This window comes from Rhinolophus sinicus, linkage group LG04 (genome assembly GCF_036562045.2).
Source record: "Rhinolophus sinicus isolate RSC01 linkage group LG04, ASM3656204v1, whole genome shotgun sequence".
Lineage (NCBI taxonomy): Eukaryota > Metazoa > Chordata > Mammalia > Chiroptera > Rhinolophidae > Rhinolophus > Rhinolophus sinicus.
In genome coordinates this window covers 161,958,503-161,975,898 of record NC_133754.1, presented here as the reverse complement: position 1 = coordinate 161,975,898, position 17,396 = coordinate 161,958,503, and the positions used below count along the sequence as shown (strand labels likewise).

The 17,396-nt window shown below is 36.8% G+C and overlaps 1 protein-coding gene across 1 annotated transcript in view; it reads right to left on the bottom strand.

The window, feature by feature from the left end:
• The window catches only part of TMEFF1 (transmembrane protein with EGF like and two follistatin like domains 1), a 70,860-nt gene that overhangs the window by 13,776 nt on the left and 39,688 nt on the right, over positions 1–17,396 (bottom strand). Inside the window, exons 6-7 of the mRNA XM_019729236.2 lie at positions 9,926–10,074; positions 8,018–8,083 (exon numbers count right to left, since the gene is read on the bottom strand). Coding sequence (XP_019584795.1) covers positions 8,018–8,083; positions 9,926–10,074 — 215 coding nt within the window. The remainder of the gene's footprint in view (positions 1–8,017; positions 8,084–9,925; positions 10,075–17,396) is intronic.

Genomic DNA, 17,396 nt, shown 5'->3' with positions numbered 1-17,396 from the left:
AAGCTACAGAAGATATGTATTTTTAAAAATGTATGCATGATCCCTGCCCTTAAAAGGCTTATAATCAATTTAGGGAACCAACACATACACACAAAAATCTGAACAATACAAGGGTCCCACATGGCACTTTATAATTAAATGTCAAACGGTTTCACAACATTAAATGCTATGGAAGTTCAAGTTCAAAGGATAACTCAGGAAAGGATTCATAGACAGGGTAGGACTAAGTTAGGTCTCAGAGCATAGATAGATTTAGATGGCGGAACAGTGGAAACCAAAGGGAAGGCATAACACACAGCATTCTCAAGAACAAGTAGTAGATGAACCTACAAAGAGCTGTACATTCAGACTGGAGAAGAGGGTATAAGTCAAAATTGGAGCAATAAGGTGAAATCAGATTATGGAAAAACTTGAACTCCAGGTGAGAAATGTTCTCTTAATCATATGAACATGGAAGACACTAAAGGCCTTCTAGCTGGAGAGCAATACCATGAAAGCCATGTTTTACATAAAAAATTACTGAGAGTGGTTGCCTAGGGCTAGTGGTTAGGGGGAATGGGGAATGACTGCTGATGGGTATGGGGTTTCTTTTGGGGATAATGAAAATGGTCTAAAATAAGATTATGGTGATGCTTGTACAACTCTTTAAATATACTAAAAATACATCAAATTACATACTTTAACCAGGTGAACCTTAATGGTATGGAAAGACTCAAAAAGCGATTGAAAAAATTAATTGGATACCTGCATGCAAGATAAAGAGGCAGGAGAACTAGAAAGACCAGGTTACCAATTAGGAGGTTACTACATAATCCAAACTTGTGACAATGAAAAGTTAAGCTAAAGCTCAGCAGTAGAAATAGATATTAGAGATGCAGAAAACAATAAATACAGCTTGAAGAAGCTTTGGAAAGTAAACGAGCTCAAAAACTCAGATCTGGAAGGGTCCTTAGAGGCCATCTTTAGTTATAACCCCGAAATCCTCCTTCTACTTGAGCACTTCCAGAGGTACGGAACTCAACATAATACAGTTAATTCCAATATTGCCAAATTTTCCTTCTGTTAAATGAAATCTCTCTTAAACTTCATGTAGATTTCCCATTGTCTGTTCACCACCTAACTCACTGCCCACCAAATTTTTTTCTTAAGATCAAACTTCCCCAGTCCTAGCCTTTAGTTTGCAACAACCATCTTTACAAGTGGTGCCCAGGACTAACCCCATACCTTCGAGCATTTAGTAGAAGAGAACTGCCCGCTTTGTTAAAGGTGCTCTTAATACAGAATTATGTAAAATTACTCTGCTCCAAAGACGATGTACAAATGGTCAATAAATACATGAAGAGGTACTTAATATCACTAATTATTAAGAAAATGCAAATCAAAACTACAAGAGAACACCTTACCCATTAGGACGACTACTATCGAAAAGCCAGAAGATAAGCGTTGACAAGGATGTGGAGAAATTAGAACCCTTGTGTACTGTCAGGGAGAATGGATACTGGTACAGCCACTGTGGAAAACAGTATGGTGTTTCCTCAAAACATTAAAAATAGAACTTCCATATAATTCAGCAATTCCACTTCTGGGTATATAACCAAAACAACAAAAAAAATGGAAACCAGGGTCTTGAAGAGGTAGCTATAAACCCATGTTTGTAGCAGCATTTTTCATTATATCTAAAACATGGAAGTAACCCAAGTGCCCATCAACAAATGAATGGATAAACAAAATGTGGTATATACAATGGAGTATTATTCAGTCCTAAAAGGAAAAGAAATTCAGGCATATACTACAAGATGGATGAACCTTGAGGACATTATGTTAATTGAAATAAGTCGGTCACAAAAAGACAAACATTGCATGATTTCACTTACATGAAGTACTTAGAGTAGTCAAAATTGTAGAAACAAAAAGTAGAATGGTGGTTGCCAAGGCAGAGAGGAGAGGGTAATGGGAGTTACTATTTTATGGGTATAGTTTCACTTTTACAAGATGAAAAGAGTTCTAAAGATGGATAGTGGTGTGCTTACACAACACCATGAATGCATTTAACACCTCTGAGCTGTACACTTAAAAAAAATGGTTAAGATGGTAAATTTTATGTATATTTCACCACGATTTTAAAAGTTGGGGGAAAAAACTAAATGTGAGCCTTAGTGAACCTCCTAATAACAGGAGGTTCAGTAGGGAATGTAGTAGGCTGAATTCAAATTTAGGCGTCCAGTCATCCAAAAAGTATTTATTAAGCACTGTTATGTTCTAGACACTATGGAAGTTCTTGCAGTTTCAGGCAATGGCAGTACACACAAAATGTAAGTACAAAGACTCACTAGGCAACCTGAATATATAAAACTTGTGCTTAAAGAAAGATAAAGCCTGGAGAACAAATTTTCACCAATCTGATAGCTAAGAGTAGGTTAAATATGCTATAGGAAATTAAGAAAACAATGGGGACAGAACAGACTTCTGGAAGAGTTGTAACATAAGAGAAAGCGCACCAGGGCTGAAGGTCAGAAAGTCTGAATCCAGTCCTTGCTCTGCTGTTCTACATGAGCCACACAATCCCAGTGTCAGCTTCTGCAGCTGTGATGAGCATTACATAACAACACAAATATGTGAAAGCACCTGGCACATAGTAGGGTGCTCGATTGATATTGCTGAATGGGTGAATATCCTACTGATGTTACTTATAAATCATATTCAATATGCTATAGATAGGAAGACCTTTGAGCACAGCCAGGCTACCAACACTGAAACTAGAACACAAAAGTATCAACACTCACCATGATAATGTCAAAAAAGGAATTCAGCGACATAGCATTTAATATTCAGAGAAATCCTAGGCAATAGATATTACTGCCCCACTTTATAGATGTGATGATTGAGGCTCAGAAAAATCAGGCCTCTCAGCCTTTAAGTGTAGACCAAGTCTGACTCCAGAACACAAGCTCTTAACCATCACACTATTTTTTCGCCAAGCTTCCCTGGGAGATGTGTAGGGAATGGACAAAAGCAGAATGTGCCAACACCTGCTCTCTAGGCCAAGTAAATTAATAACTTCAAAAAGGAAAAGTGAAAAGGCTTTAAAGATATCATAAAGCACGGTTTCAGAAACCCAAGCAGAGACGCAGCCTCGCTCAGCAAGAACTGGGCACAGAATGGTCCCGTCTAAACAATGCCCTCAGGGAAGTGGTGACAGGCTCCAGGAACAACAGCTGCAACTGCTGGTCTCTGAACAGTGTTTGTGTTTGTGCAATACACACAGTGGACTGGTCACCCAGTGGCTCCTTCCACCACAGAAGCATTCAGAAACAAATCCACCACCATAAGCAGTGTTTTCAGTGCAAAGGAGAGGCTGGTCTAAGTGATGATGTTATGAGAAAACCCAGCACCAGATGGCATACCTGCAAAGACATGTCCCACTGGCTCTTAGTCCTGGTCTCTCGGTGTACAATCCCAATAAAGCAGGAGGAGATGTATTAACAGCCAAGACATGGACCTAGAAGGCAACTGCTGAGGCCACAACTATATCAATTCTGCAGCAGTAACTCTAGGGCTCATTATTTCTACAAATCCCTACAGTTTAAAAATTCAACATACTCTTTCTTGCTTTCCCTATATTACCCTGCACCCCAAGCTTCATCACTAACATATCCCTCTATTCATGCTTCCTCACCCCAATCTTCTCGGACCCCATCATAGAATTATCTACCTAGTATGAACTCCTACCTACCCTCCAACACCTCCCACTCTCTCATTTCTAAATCCCGCTGTTTTCCACACCAACCCTAATTCTTCCTTTCCTAGGCTTTCCACTTTGCCAAGTGAAACACTTTTTTTCAACATGAATGAACTTATCCACCTCTTCAGCTATTCCTTTAGAAAGTCCTCCTTTCACCTCCCTGATTACCAAGATCACATTACTTCCTACAAACCTTTTCCTTCCACCTTCCCCTGCTGTGCTCACCACCTGTCATCTGCAGATCAGCATTCCACTCTCTCTCCCAACAACCTTCCTCTCTTGGGGGTCTTTGCCATCCATTCACACAGCCTTCTAACCATCCTCATCATCACCTTCACCACGGTCCACAACGCACGCCCTAAGACGTCCTCCAATGATTTTAGCAACTGGCTCAGTCTTACCTCCTGATGAAGCAGAATTTATCAATACCGTTTTTAAAAGGGCATATCTAAAGAGTTGTATTAAAATATACAAACAAAGATCACCAAATAATGGAAACAACACTATTTGGTATCTCGGTATCTCTAGTATGCCTGGTCAGCTGGAATAGAAACTATTGAGACAATGAGGACATAGGTGGGGTGAAGTGAAGCTCAGGAAAGAAGCAAAAATGTCTTGGTAACTAAAAGGTGTTATGGTTAAATTTTAGACTGTATGAAAATATCTTTCAATAAAAATGGCCACATTAAAATGTCACACGCCATAAAGGAACCTTCTGGGTAGGTGGAAATGTTATAGGTTGTGTGGTGTACATGGAGTGTATCCATTTGTCCAAACTGATAGCTAACATTTGTGCATTTCAGTGTATGTAAATTATACCTCAAAAAAACACCTGTACAAGATAATGATAATCAAGTGGGTGAAGGTATGCAGATAAAACAAGAATGCTGATTAACTGTTGAAGGTGGGTATTGGGGACATGATGGTTCATTACACTATTCTGTTGTTATATGTTTGAAATTTTCTATAATCAAGGTTTTTAAATGGCACATACCCATCTCCCACACATCTCATGCTCAACCTTACATCCTTTTGACTTCAGCATCTACAGCAAAGAAAGCTTCTAACACTACAATTTCACTATTTACCGACGGTTTTCCTACAGCCCAAGAAAAGCACTAATTCAGCCACCGTACTGGACATGCAAATGCTCCATGTCACGCGCACTCTTCTCCAAGAGCTCAATTTAAAAGACCTTTCTTGCTCAGCACTGTCTTACAATTTTCCAGCTACTTGCTGATGCTGTGTTCCTGCTTTTCACTTTGTAGCCTCCATCCCTAGGTCCCTGGCTACCTACCTAGTCTTGGCTGTGTACTGGGATCAGAAATATTTACTGAGGGCCTCCTATAAATGCCTTCGGGAACAAAAAAATAAAAGCAAAGGGGGTAAAAATACAAAATAGTAGTACCCTTTGACCTCTGATCCCTTACTATTAGAACATATCTTAAGTCTCACAATCTGGATTTTGCCTTCATAACTATAGAAACTCCTTGGTCTCCTTGTCTTCAAATTCAAGGCTCATCCTCTAAGCAGTTTCACCTACTAGCCTACCTTTCCTTTGGCTTCTGTGACACTGTTCTTCACAGTTTCTTCCTCTGGATCCTCTTTCTGCTTCATCCTAAGTAAGACCACCTCAACTTTCTAAACAGCAGTGCTGACAGAATTTTCTACAACGCTAGGCATGATCTGTATCTGTGCAGCCCAATACGTGGCTACTGAACACTTGAAATTAGGCTAGTATGACTGAGAAACAAAACTTTCATTGTAATAAATTTGAATTTAAATAGCCACTATACTAGACAATGCAGCTCTAGAATCTCTCTCACTCATTCTCATGACTTTAGTTATCACCTCTAGTCCCAAGGACTGACTCATAAATTTATGCGGAACAAAGTCACCTGGATGATTTCCACAAGTAATTCAAACTCTAAAATAATCACCTTCACCATTAACTCTTCCCTTACCTTACCCCAAACACCTTTCTCTTCCCACCCTCCTTAGTTTGATAAACAGAATCCCTCATCCTAGTCATGTGAGCTTGAACTCTTATTCCTCATATTCAAGCAGATGTCTATTCTTTTTGAGTCTATCTAAATGATCTCCCTGACTTCAGTCCAATGTATGTAATGAGCACAATGTTGCTGTCAGATATCACTCATTCAACTGGCTAACTTTGTAGCGTTGCCTTTTTCAAATATATTAATGATTCTCCACTGCCTACAAATAAAGTTCAAATTCCTAAAGTTCTAGGCTAATACAATATTCAAGACACTACGCAATCTGGCACCAAGCTATCTTTCTAGTCTTGCCTTCTACTTCTACCTCTTAAGCACCCTACTAACCAGCCAAAAAAGGATTCCTTACCATTCTCCAATACATCCTATCATGCTTGCATCCATATTTCTGCTCATGCTCTTTCAACCTCCTTAAATATCCGTTTACCTCTGTCTAAATCCTAATCATCTTTTAAGGTTCAGCTCAAATTCTACCTCTTCCATGAAGTTTCTCAGATTTTCACTATCCTCCACCAAACAGTAATCTCTTCTTTTCTGAATTCCCATTCCACTTTTTAATCACACTACATTTATGACAACAACCAATTTCAATTTCTACTTTGTTAGAAGTGGGTTGTATTCCTTTGTTATGTCACAAGCTCTTTAAAGATGGATGCTGTGTATAAGAGGGTACTATGCTAAGTGAAATAAAACATCTTTCTATCTACCAATAGTGTCTGGTAAATGACCACTATAAAGTAGGCACATAATAAACTGTATCTGATGATTATGATCATTTCATTTCAGTTACAGATCAATTCTTATGTGTAAAAATGTTCAGTATTTCAGAAGTAGCCTAGGCACTAAATTATCCGTGTGATTTTTATCAAGGGCAGACAAGTATTTTGGGCATACACAATTCCCCAAACTGCCTAAAGTATGAGCTTCTACCTACTGAAAAATAGCTTTCCTATTATGGACAGTATAGAGAATAAAACTGGAGCTGACCTATTATGTCTCTTATGGGACTACAGGAGATTTCCTACTTTAAATACAACACTTTGTATCAACACAGGAAACTGATATTGCAGGGGCTCATGGGATATAACTGATTCAGGTCTGACATGATTCAAGTGAGGGAAATAAATTATTCAATGATAACGATGGCCACCATTTTATGGAGCACTTATGAGTATGTCAGAAAATTTTTATGTAACTCTATGAGATAGATACTATTACTATCCTCATTTTACGTATTTTTTAGAAAGTAGACATACAAGGTAGATCACACATCTAAAAAAAAATTGCCCATTAGTATAACCAAACAAATGAGTAAAAGATGCATATGTGAAAATGCAATTATATAGAAGTCCTGGACCACGAGCCCCAAGGTCTAGACCTGCTTCAGTTCACTTGATATAACCTCATTGAACCTCAGTGTTCCCATTGGTCCTTAACCCTCAGAGTAGGTGTGAGAATCAAATGAAATAATGGATATGAAAATGAGAAGTGAAGATGTATTGGACTTGAGATCAAGGGACATGGAATCGAATCTCTGCTCTGACCTTCACTACATGTAAGACTTTGTATAAATAAATCCTACAGCTTCTTTCAGCTGCATCCATTCCGTTATGATAAATATGGGCACCTACGTATGTGTCAGACATTCTGCTAAGTGTTAGGAACACAAAAGTGAACATGATACAGTCTCCTGTCCTCACAGAACTCATAGCCTAGAGGGAGATACAAATGAGTAAAAAAGACAATTATAATTCGAGTAGGTTAAATGCTTGGGTAGGGTAGTATATAAAAGGGGCACCTAGTCTAGATTTAAGGGTCAAGGAATACTTCTCAAAAGGAAATGACTTATAAAGCTAAGCCTGAAATTATGAGTATTAGTCAGGCAAACAAGAGTTCCAGGCAGAGGGAACAAGGCTGAAAGACCTGTGCATAGAGGGCCAGTGTTAATAGTAGATTCTAGAGAAGTGAAGAGGATTTAAAAAGCAAATATGAGGGATATTTCTATATTTCTTACAACTGCACGTGAATCTACAATTATCTCAATAAAAATTTCAGTTGAAAAAGCATATCTGAGAATACTCTGTAAATTGAGAAGCACCTGAGCTATTTCAGTTAATAGTATTACTAATAATCAACTGCATCATGTATATTGCTACAGAGAGCAAAGTTGGAAGGGCTGTTATAAGGGACATGGAACTAAGGACAGCTAGTGACCATATTTCAGTAGTTGGCCCAAATTTGGAAAATCATGATTCAGTACCTTTGACATCTGGTCGATATTGTAGTCCATCATCTTTCTTTCCCAACAAACTAGTGTCATCTGTGTCTATAAGAGAAAACAGTTTTCAAATTAAGATACACAGGTTTAAGTCACACCATGAAAACTCCCAAATATTCCAAATGCTCAAGGTCCTTTCCAACTCTGTCCACTTATCCTGCTCACATTTTCCACCATTCTCTTGATCTATTGTGCCACTTCTATCACAGGCCTCAAGGCATCCCAGATATATATCCGTGCTTTGCATGATGAGCAGTCTAATTTCGTGTAGACTTCAGCTCAAATGTCATCTCCTTAAAAAGTCTTCCCTGTGCAAACTAAAATAATACATACCCTGAAGAAAAAGGATTAATCATTTCTCCACTAGACAATGGTCTCAAGATTTACCTTCTACTACTGTTTCCCTGGAAATATATCAGATTAAGATAAATGCGGAATCTCAGCTGTGTTATCAGACAAATTTACTATCAAAATGACCCCTAATTGGAGAATTGTATTTGGACTGGGATGACTGTAAATGAACCATAAGTACCTGTTGGGAAGCGCAAGCTTGGGGTTCCCAATGCACAGTGGGGGAGGAAAGAACAGGCATAGTTAGGTTGGATGGAAATATTATAGAAGGGACCAATACAAAAGTTAAGGACCAAGTATGCCAAAGGATTCTAAATCTGTATGAATTTCCATTAACAAATTTTTCAAGCTTGGCCAACCGCTCTGAATCTGAAATTCCAAGTAGTACCATTCAACCATGCACCAGTTCTTTTGAAAAAATACTCTTTCTCTAAGCTATTCTTTCAACTTAGCTTCTAAATGCCACCCCATGAAAGAAAACAAACCATGCTACTTCTTCGTGATCAAAGCTAAGTGGACTGTCTACCTACAAGGGGTCCCTATCAGCAAATGGCTGCCTCCACCAGGCTCACAGCTGACCCCTACCTGGAAATCCTCAGATGAGTTTTCTGGGTATTCTTTGGTAGCTGAGACCAGAAGTATTGCAATCAGTTGTGCAATATTTCACAAATAATTTGTTACTGATATAAAGTAGTACCAAACTTTGGATTATGACTTTTTCCCCCCATAGTTTAGATAAAAACACACCCCTTTAATAAGTCTAAAAAAGGCAGGGGGTTGAGAGAGGGTGATTAGACCTGGTAAGCAAGAACGATGTACAATCCTAGTTCATGAGAATGAGCCCGACCCTAGCGTGTTTTACGAAAAGATACATTATCCTAGCCCGTGTGCATATTGCTGAGGAAAGGTTTGAGAACCTCTGCCTTTAGTGACTGGATATTTCTACTAGGGATGGAAAACAAAAACTCATTCTTAGTTGGTATCATAGCTTTTAAACTATACAAAAAGCAAGAAGGGCAAAAAAGAAAATTTAACTGAAGGTAATAATTTTTCCTTACATTCTATAACTTCACACCAATAGCTCTAAAAGTAAATAATATGTAGTGGCGAAAACTACAGAGAGAATGTGAAAACAGAGTAAACTATTATGCTCTAGGAAAAAAAGATGAAGAAATACATGGCAATATTTATAGTTTTACTATAATTAACATAAGTTGACTAATTCTTAAATAGCTATAATAATTACAAATTTGAGACAACCTTTAAGAACTATAACTGTTATCTACAAATACATGTTAGAATCAGCTTATTACCTAAATAAACAACCAAAAAGCCTGGTTTGAGTCTTGAGAAGATGAAAATAAATGAAAAAAACTTGAATATAGTAACAGAACAAAGAAATTCTAAAATGTAATAAAAGAAAATAAAGCATCAAAGATTTCTCATTTTACAAATTTGGAACACTACCAAAATGTACAAATAAGGTTAGCAACATATAATATTAAAGACAGATCTCTGGATCAGCAAAATGGATTTTACCTGTGCAATGACCAAGATGCCTTATATCAATTTGTTCTTGCTTTATACAAGATGCTTCTCGAACAAAACAGGGATTATTATAGGAACTCCCATCAGAAGCACACACAGGATTAAAACTGTATCCACTGCAATCTATATTACATACACACCTGTAGGAAAAAATTGTTTTAAGTCACTGATAAAAGTTGAAGCAAAACAAATGCTCAGTTAACAATTTCTTTCAGGTGAGAATTTATAGATTAGTTCATCCAGATATTAATTAATCCAGTGGTTTCTCTAGAATTTTCATATCTAGATACAATAATCGGGAGATGTCAAATGTCACCAACATTAATTAAAAAGTAACATGGTAGAGTAGAAAGGACACAGAATTATTAGTCAAAAGTCATGAATTGAAATCCTAGCCCAACTAATCACCAGATTTATGGCCAGATTCTTCTTCTAAGACTTAGTTTACTGATCTGATGGAAAAAAAAAGTGATAATAATATACCTACCTCATCAAACAATTGGGAAGATTTAAAAAATAACAGAACAACTAAATTTAGTTGGGAATATAAAAATAATAAATGCAGAGACACTCTTGTTTCTAGCAACATGGTGGACTAGCAGTGTGGACTAACTCTGCTACTGAAACAAAAAATACCACATAAAATATTTTTAAACATTTTCTCCAATGCATTCATACATTGGCAAGAAAGCAAGAAATATGCAGGACAAAAGTTAAATGAAGACAGGAACAGAGGAAGGTCAATTGAGGTTTGTTAAAGCTGATTTTTCACCTTGAAGGTATTTGCCAAACTGGGTATATTCAATTACAAACTTTTTTGGCTGTGTTGACCTCTGGGAACAGAGACAAAGATTATTGACCCAGCTAAGGTGGAGAGTCTAGAAACCCAAGAAAAGCTGGTATCTCAAAAAGCTACTACCCTAAGCATAAGGGTAAACTACAAATGAGTTACCATATTTTAAACAGGGGACTGATTAAAGGGGGGAGAAAAGCACTGCCCTGAGCCAAAGCATTGAAGAGAGGAAAGAAAAACATCTCCCCTGAGAATCCAAAACCATAAGCCAGCCTCACATGGGTAATCACAACTTGAAATACGACTTGGGTGTTCTAAAAAACCTCAAGCTCAGAATTTATTTCAGGAGTCAAGGAGTGAAAGGGGCCCTAGGCAACTGACAAAGCAAATGCAATGTCCTCTGGAGAAACCCAACTTGATTATCCTAGACCTCAAACATTTTCCAAAATACAGTTCTGAGAAAAATCGGCATCTCACACACGCACACTCACTTACATACCCACAACAAACAAGGAATTTAAACACCATGAGCACAGCAAGCCAATTTAAAAAAAAAAAAAAGAACTTCTAATAAATAATGTATTATTAAAAATAAAAAAAAATCAATGGGCAGATTTTAACAGCAGATTAGATCAAGTAAATGTAGATTAATGAACTGTAAGACACATCAGAGGAAATCACCCAGATCACAGAAGAAAGTCAGAGACAGAACATACAAAAAAAATAGCAAGAGACCTGGAGTTAAAAGAAAGAGGCAAAGGCAATATTTTCAGCAATTTCTCATCAAACGTTCTAAAATGATAAAAAAGATAATCTAAATATCTAAGAAACCTAATAAATTCCAAACAGGATTACTGAAAAGGAATCTAGACACGGAAATATCACAGTGGAATTTTATAACAATAAAAAAGAATATTTTAAAAGCAGCCAGAAAAGAGAAAGATTACCTTCAAAGAAGCAACAATAAGGACAAGTGTCTTCAAAAACAATACTGAAGCCAGATTGTCTATTTAAAGCCAAAAGACAGTGAAATAATACCTACAATATTTTGAGATAAAATAGAATTCTGTGTCAAGGGAAATAGCTTTCATGAATGAAGGTAAAATAAAACTAATTTGGAAGAAGTGAAAACTTAAGAGAGTTTGTCACCTGCTGTCAGTAAAAATAATTCTAAAGGCAGTGGCAAAATGATCCTATAAGGAAAATCTGAAACGCAAACAAAAAGGAAGAACAAAAGCATAAATATGTAAGTAATGTTAACGAAATACTGACTATATTAAGAAAACAACAATGCTCTGTGCAGCTAGATTTTTAAAAACAGTAAATTAAAATACATTATAATGATAGTATACAAATTTGGAAGGACTGAAATTATTGTGTTTTAAAATATAAAAGCCAGCTACATGCTGCATACAAGATACAATATAAATATAATAATGACATAATAGATGGGTCATATGGTAATACATTATAAAAGTATACAATACCACTGAACTGTACACTTAAAAAGAGTTCAGATGGGAAATTTTATGTTATGCCTATTTTTCCACAATAAAAAGATTGGAAACACATTTAATGACTCAAAAAGTTGAAAATAAAAGGATAGCAAGAGATATACCACACCTGGTATGAAAGAAACCTCATACGGCTATATCTAATATCAGACATAAGAGACTACACAGCAAAAGGATTATGAGAAAAAAAGGCCCTTCATAATAGTAAAAAGTTTCATTCATCGGGAAGACAGAATAATTCTAAACATTTTAAGATAGCCTCAAAATCTATAAAGCAAAAATTCATAAAACCACAATGAGAAACAGCCAAATCCACCATAGATTTTAACATGCCTCTCTCTACAGTGATATATCATGCAGATAAAAACACCAGTAAAACTGTTTCGGGAATAGTAAAAGGCTCAGCAACAAGGGCAAGATAGCATTCCAACCCAATAAGGAGAAACAAGCGATTCAGCAGCAGTGGGCACTGCAGCGCAGCCAGGACCCGACCACCTGGGTCACATGTTTGGAAGAAGTGGGCGCTCCTCAGTGGGATGGTACCATTGCATGAAGACCAAGAACTGTGAGAACCAACCATCACTACTGCTTTCAATGACACACGAAGAAAGAAAATGAAACTCCCATCTAAAGAGGAAAGTCTAGTTCAGTGAAAGACTGAGCAGAGGAGGAAAATATCAAACTCCAGAGGCCACTGATACCACTGATTACAGCAAGTACAGGTTTTTGCAGATTGGCGACAGTTAGCAGAGGCCAGGATGCCCAAAGTACTATAGTAGAAAGAAGTATTTCGGTAAACATGACAAATTCAAAACATTAAGCAACCATTTACTCTGCACCTACTGGAGGGTATAGTCAGTCATATTTGCCTCATTTACGCGAGGCTACAACAAATTATGAACAGGGAAACTAATTATAAAGGAAATTAAAAAGCGCAAGATCACAAACTAATAATAAGTGGCTGAGACTGTGTTCTCTCTTCTCGTCACAGCTGTTACATAAAATAGGTATCTGCATAGAAAGTGACAAATGAAAGAAGATAAGTATTTTCCACATTTATATCATGAAAAATCTTTTCACTAAACTGATTTCGCTTTTTTCTCAAATATGCTAGAGACACTCCTGCCCCAGGGTTTCCCCTCCTTCACTTTTTCCTCAAACATCCACCTGGCTCGATCCCTCACTTCTTTCAAGTTTTTCCTCAAATCTTAAAAGAATGGTTGGAAATTAAATCTCTAAGGATCCATTTAATAACTAAGAAAGGAACTAGGGAGTAAATCCAGTGAAAATAAAAACAGGGAGGGAGTGAATATAAATGACATGGCTATGAATATGGGTATAGATATAGCTCAGCAGAAATAGAAAACAAAGTTACAATGAAAAAGATCAATAAAGCCAAAAGTTGCTCCTTTGTAAAAGGCTTTTAAATTGACAAAGCAGGATGAGAAAAAAAGAGAGAGAAAAAACAGTATTAGGAATGAAAAAGACTATAAATTCAATGGGAATTATGGATTAAAATAAAAAGTTATGATAACTTCATGCCAGCAAGTTGGAAAACTTAGGTAAAACAAATAACTTTTAAAAAATATTAACTATCAAATTTTACCAAAAAAGAAATAGAAGCTGAATGTACTATAACCATTAAAGAAATCAAATCAGTTTTTTTTGTTGTTGTTTTTTTAAATCTCTCAAAGACAGTATCAGATCCAGGTGTTTTCTTAAAAAGAAAATTCATGAACATATTCATTCTAATCATTCGAGAAACAGATAATTCTATTATTACACAAAGGTGTACAGAGAATAAAAAGAACACTCCCTAATTTATTTTATAGGGCCATATAGCATTACAGAAATAAACAAAAATACAGATTATAACTTATTGAATAAAAATGAATAAGAGAAAATCTCATCCTTACTGCGACAGAATACCAACTAATAAGGCACAGGCACAAAAAAGATATTGCAATCATAAAACAACAATGGGATGCCATAAAAAACAATGACCATATGAACAAAAATGAGCTCTTGAAAATGAAAAATTACAGCAGAAATGAAAAACCCGAAAAAGTACTAGAAGATAAAGCTAAAGAAACCTTTCGGAAAGCACAGCAAAAAAATTTTTAAAGTATAAAATAGGAGAGCAAAGAAAATTAAAAGACTAATCCAGATGTCCAACATCCAAATAATAGAAGCAACCAGAAAATAGAAAAGCGAGGAAAAGAAATCATCAAAGAACTAACTGGAAAATTTCTCAAATCAGAAGTCACTAAGTTTCTAGGAAAGGGCATAACACTGTGAAATTTCATTACACTGGGGACCAAAAGAAGATGCTTCGAGAGAGAAAAAGAAATCAAAAGGTTAGAATCGGAATAACTTCAGGCTTCAACAGTAACACTGGAAGCTAGATGACAACAGAGCAATGCTTTCACAATTCTGAAGGAAAACTATCTCACCTAGATTTATGTACTTGCCAAGTTACAGTGTTAGGTATAGGGAAAAAACACTTTCAAACATTAGATCTCAAAAATGTTTTACATCTAGAACGCTTTTGCAAGAAGCTACTAAAAGATACGCGTATACTAAAATAGGAGAGTAAAACCAGGAAGTTAAAGGCAAAACAAAAACAAGAAACAAGAGTGTCCTATATGGGACAGAGGTAAAGGAATTTATAGAATATTTCTGGTATAACAAAAATATACAGTGCCTACTGACTTCCCCAGAAGGGAATCTTGTAAACTCTCTGGGAAGCCAAAAGCCAGGCTCTGACCCAAAGATTGTTCAATGTATTATCTTCTGTAAGTCTTGACGTAATAGTGGCACTACTGCCGTTTCTTTCCATGTCTGAGTTAATGCTTGGTACAGGTAATATGGCAATATTCTATTGTGTACCCCAGGTGTTAGGTACATAGGTGTAGTACTCTTTAAATTGCAGTTATATACTTTAAATACTTCTGTATGCAATGTACATTTGACAATAAAAGTTTTAAATAAAGCATAGACCAGTATGTACACAGTGCTGTCATTAGCTTTAAAAAAGGAAAAGAGAGTACATGTACCTGTTTGCTTGCACATGCATAAAACATCTCCAGGAGATTAAATAAGAAACAGATCACAGAGACTGCCTCTAGCAAAGGCAACTGGCTGGCTGGGGAACAGGGTGGAAAACAGACCTTTCATTGCAATGCCTTTTAAAGTTTTTGAATTTCTAACACTGCAGATTTCAAAGGCATGAATGCATACATAAATAAATGATTCAATTAATTCTATGATTTAGCTCTATTTTGGCAAATCACTACTCTGTCTTTAAAATAGGGATAATACCTCATAATACTGGTGAAAGAATCTTTTGCTTTTGTAAAAAGCCCTTTGAAATCATCAAATACTATGCACATCTGAAGGTGTATCATCAACATCATCATCATTATTACTGAAAAATATCTATCCTTTCCCTTCCTTTCTCCTTACTCTACATAAAAAGTGCCATTCCTCTCGATATGGTAAGTTTATTTAGCAATTAGGAAAACTGGCTTAAAATAAGTCATGTGAAGTTATTAAGATTTAACAAACACCTAATAAAGCCTGCAACAAGTTCGGTACAATAGTAGTCTTTTTCACATATTAAAGCCTCAAAATGACCCTGTGTGCAGCTCTAAGTGAATAACAAAGCCCCAGTGTGAACTGCCATGAAATCACTAAAGACGTATGGAGGGACCCAAAGATACCCAACCTTATGGCAAGTTCATCCAATATAAAAATCAGCAAGACAAAGTCCCCGTCCTCAGGGAACCCACAGTCTGCTAGTGATTCCAACAGTATAACAGGTGCTATGCAGAGGTTGCTTTTTAAGACCAGGGAGGGACACAGAATAAGATCACCTAACTCATAGGGACTGTGGGAGAACAAGGGACGCTTCCAAGAAGAGGTACTTGCGGACTTCTGACCTAAGTCACGCTTCATCCAAGTCTAGAAGGAAGAGTAGGAATTAAACAAGTAGATAAACAGGAATGGGACTCCAGGCAGAAGAAATAAGAGACAGTATCAAAGAGTAACAGAGCATTCAGAAAACAGCAAGAGGTTACAGGGAAATTGCGTGTGCAAAACACACCTCTCAAAGGAAACCGTTATTGGCAGCTGTGTAGACCTGTAAGAACACAATTTTGGACAAAGGAGCCTGTCATTGCTAACATCCAATTTATATTTCACATAAAATAAAGTTTGATGGTGTTTATTTCCTGTTATCAGAAGGAAAAGAACAGCATACAATTACTTTTCCATTATAATCTAAGGGGCCCTGGAAGGAATTTATTAAACCTAAGTCGTTTTAAATGTCTGCTATCCTATATTCCCAGAGTAAGGCAATGCTAAATGATGAAAGTTATTGTCATCTCTGATTAGGAGGAAATAAGAATAGAAAAGTAGATAATGGTAGAAAGGGTACCTCTTTGGTTCTTTTTTTAAAAAAAGTGTATGTGGCTCCCAGAAAACAGACCATAATGGAGAACACAGATTTTCTCTGCTTCAACGGGAAAAAGATTTCACTGCACCTTCTGAGGGAGAGACTCATCAGACTGTGATACTGACCAGCAATCTGTGTCAAAACTGAAAATGGTCACTAAAAAGGGCAGAGCTGTCCAGCAGGTGGGTTAACTGCTTATCAACGCTGTCTGTCATACGGCACACTTACATGACTCTCTGAGCAACTCAGAGGTCTTCCATTCCTCAGGGGACAAAATAGGAAAAGTATCTCCAACAAGACTGACATCAAAGAGGATGAAAAGCAGGAACTATTTCCATAAAATGCAGGGCAGACAAAGTCCAAAGAAATAATCTGAGGATTTGTTTATACCTCACCTGTGATGACATTATGCCTGATGATGCTATAGACTGCCTCCTCAAACCACTCGTAGGCACGGAATTGACAGATATTTCAAAGGTACTGAGGTAAAGGAGCTCTGTGATTACTTGGCCCCACTGTCCAGACAAATGGCTCATGACTATCTTGCAGCAAAAACGTCAGCATTGGACAGATTAGAAATACTGTTTAGAAAAAGAGGGGTGGCTAAGAATATATGGTTTAAGAAATACAACTTCTTATAAAGCAGGTACTGTTTGCAACTTTTAAGACTAAGTAGAGAGTCTATCCACTGTGTTTCAC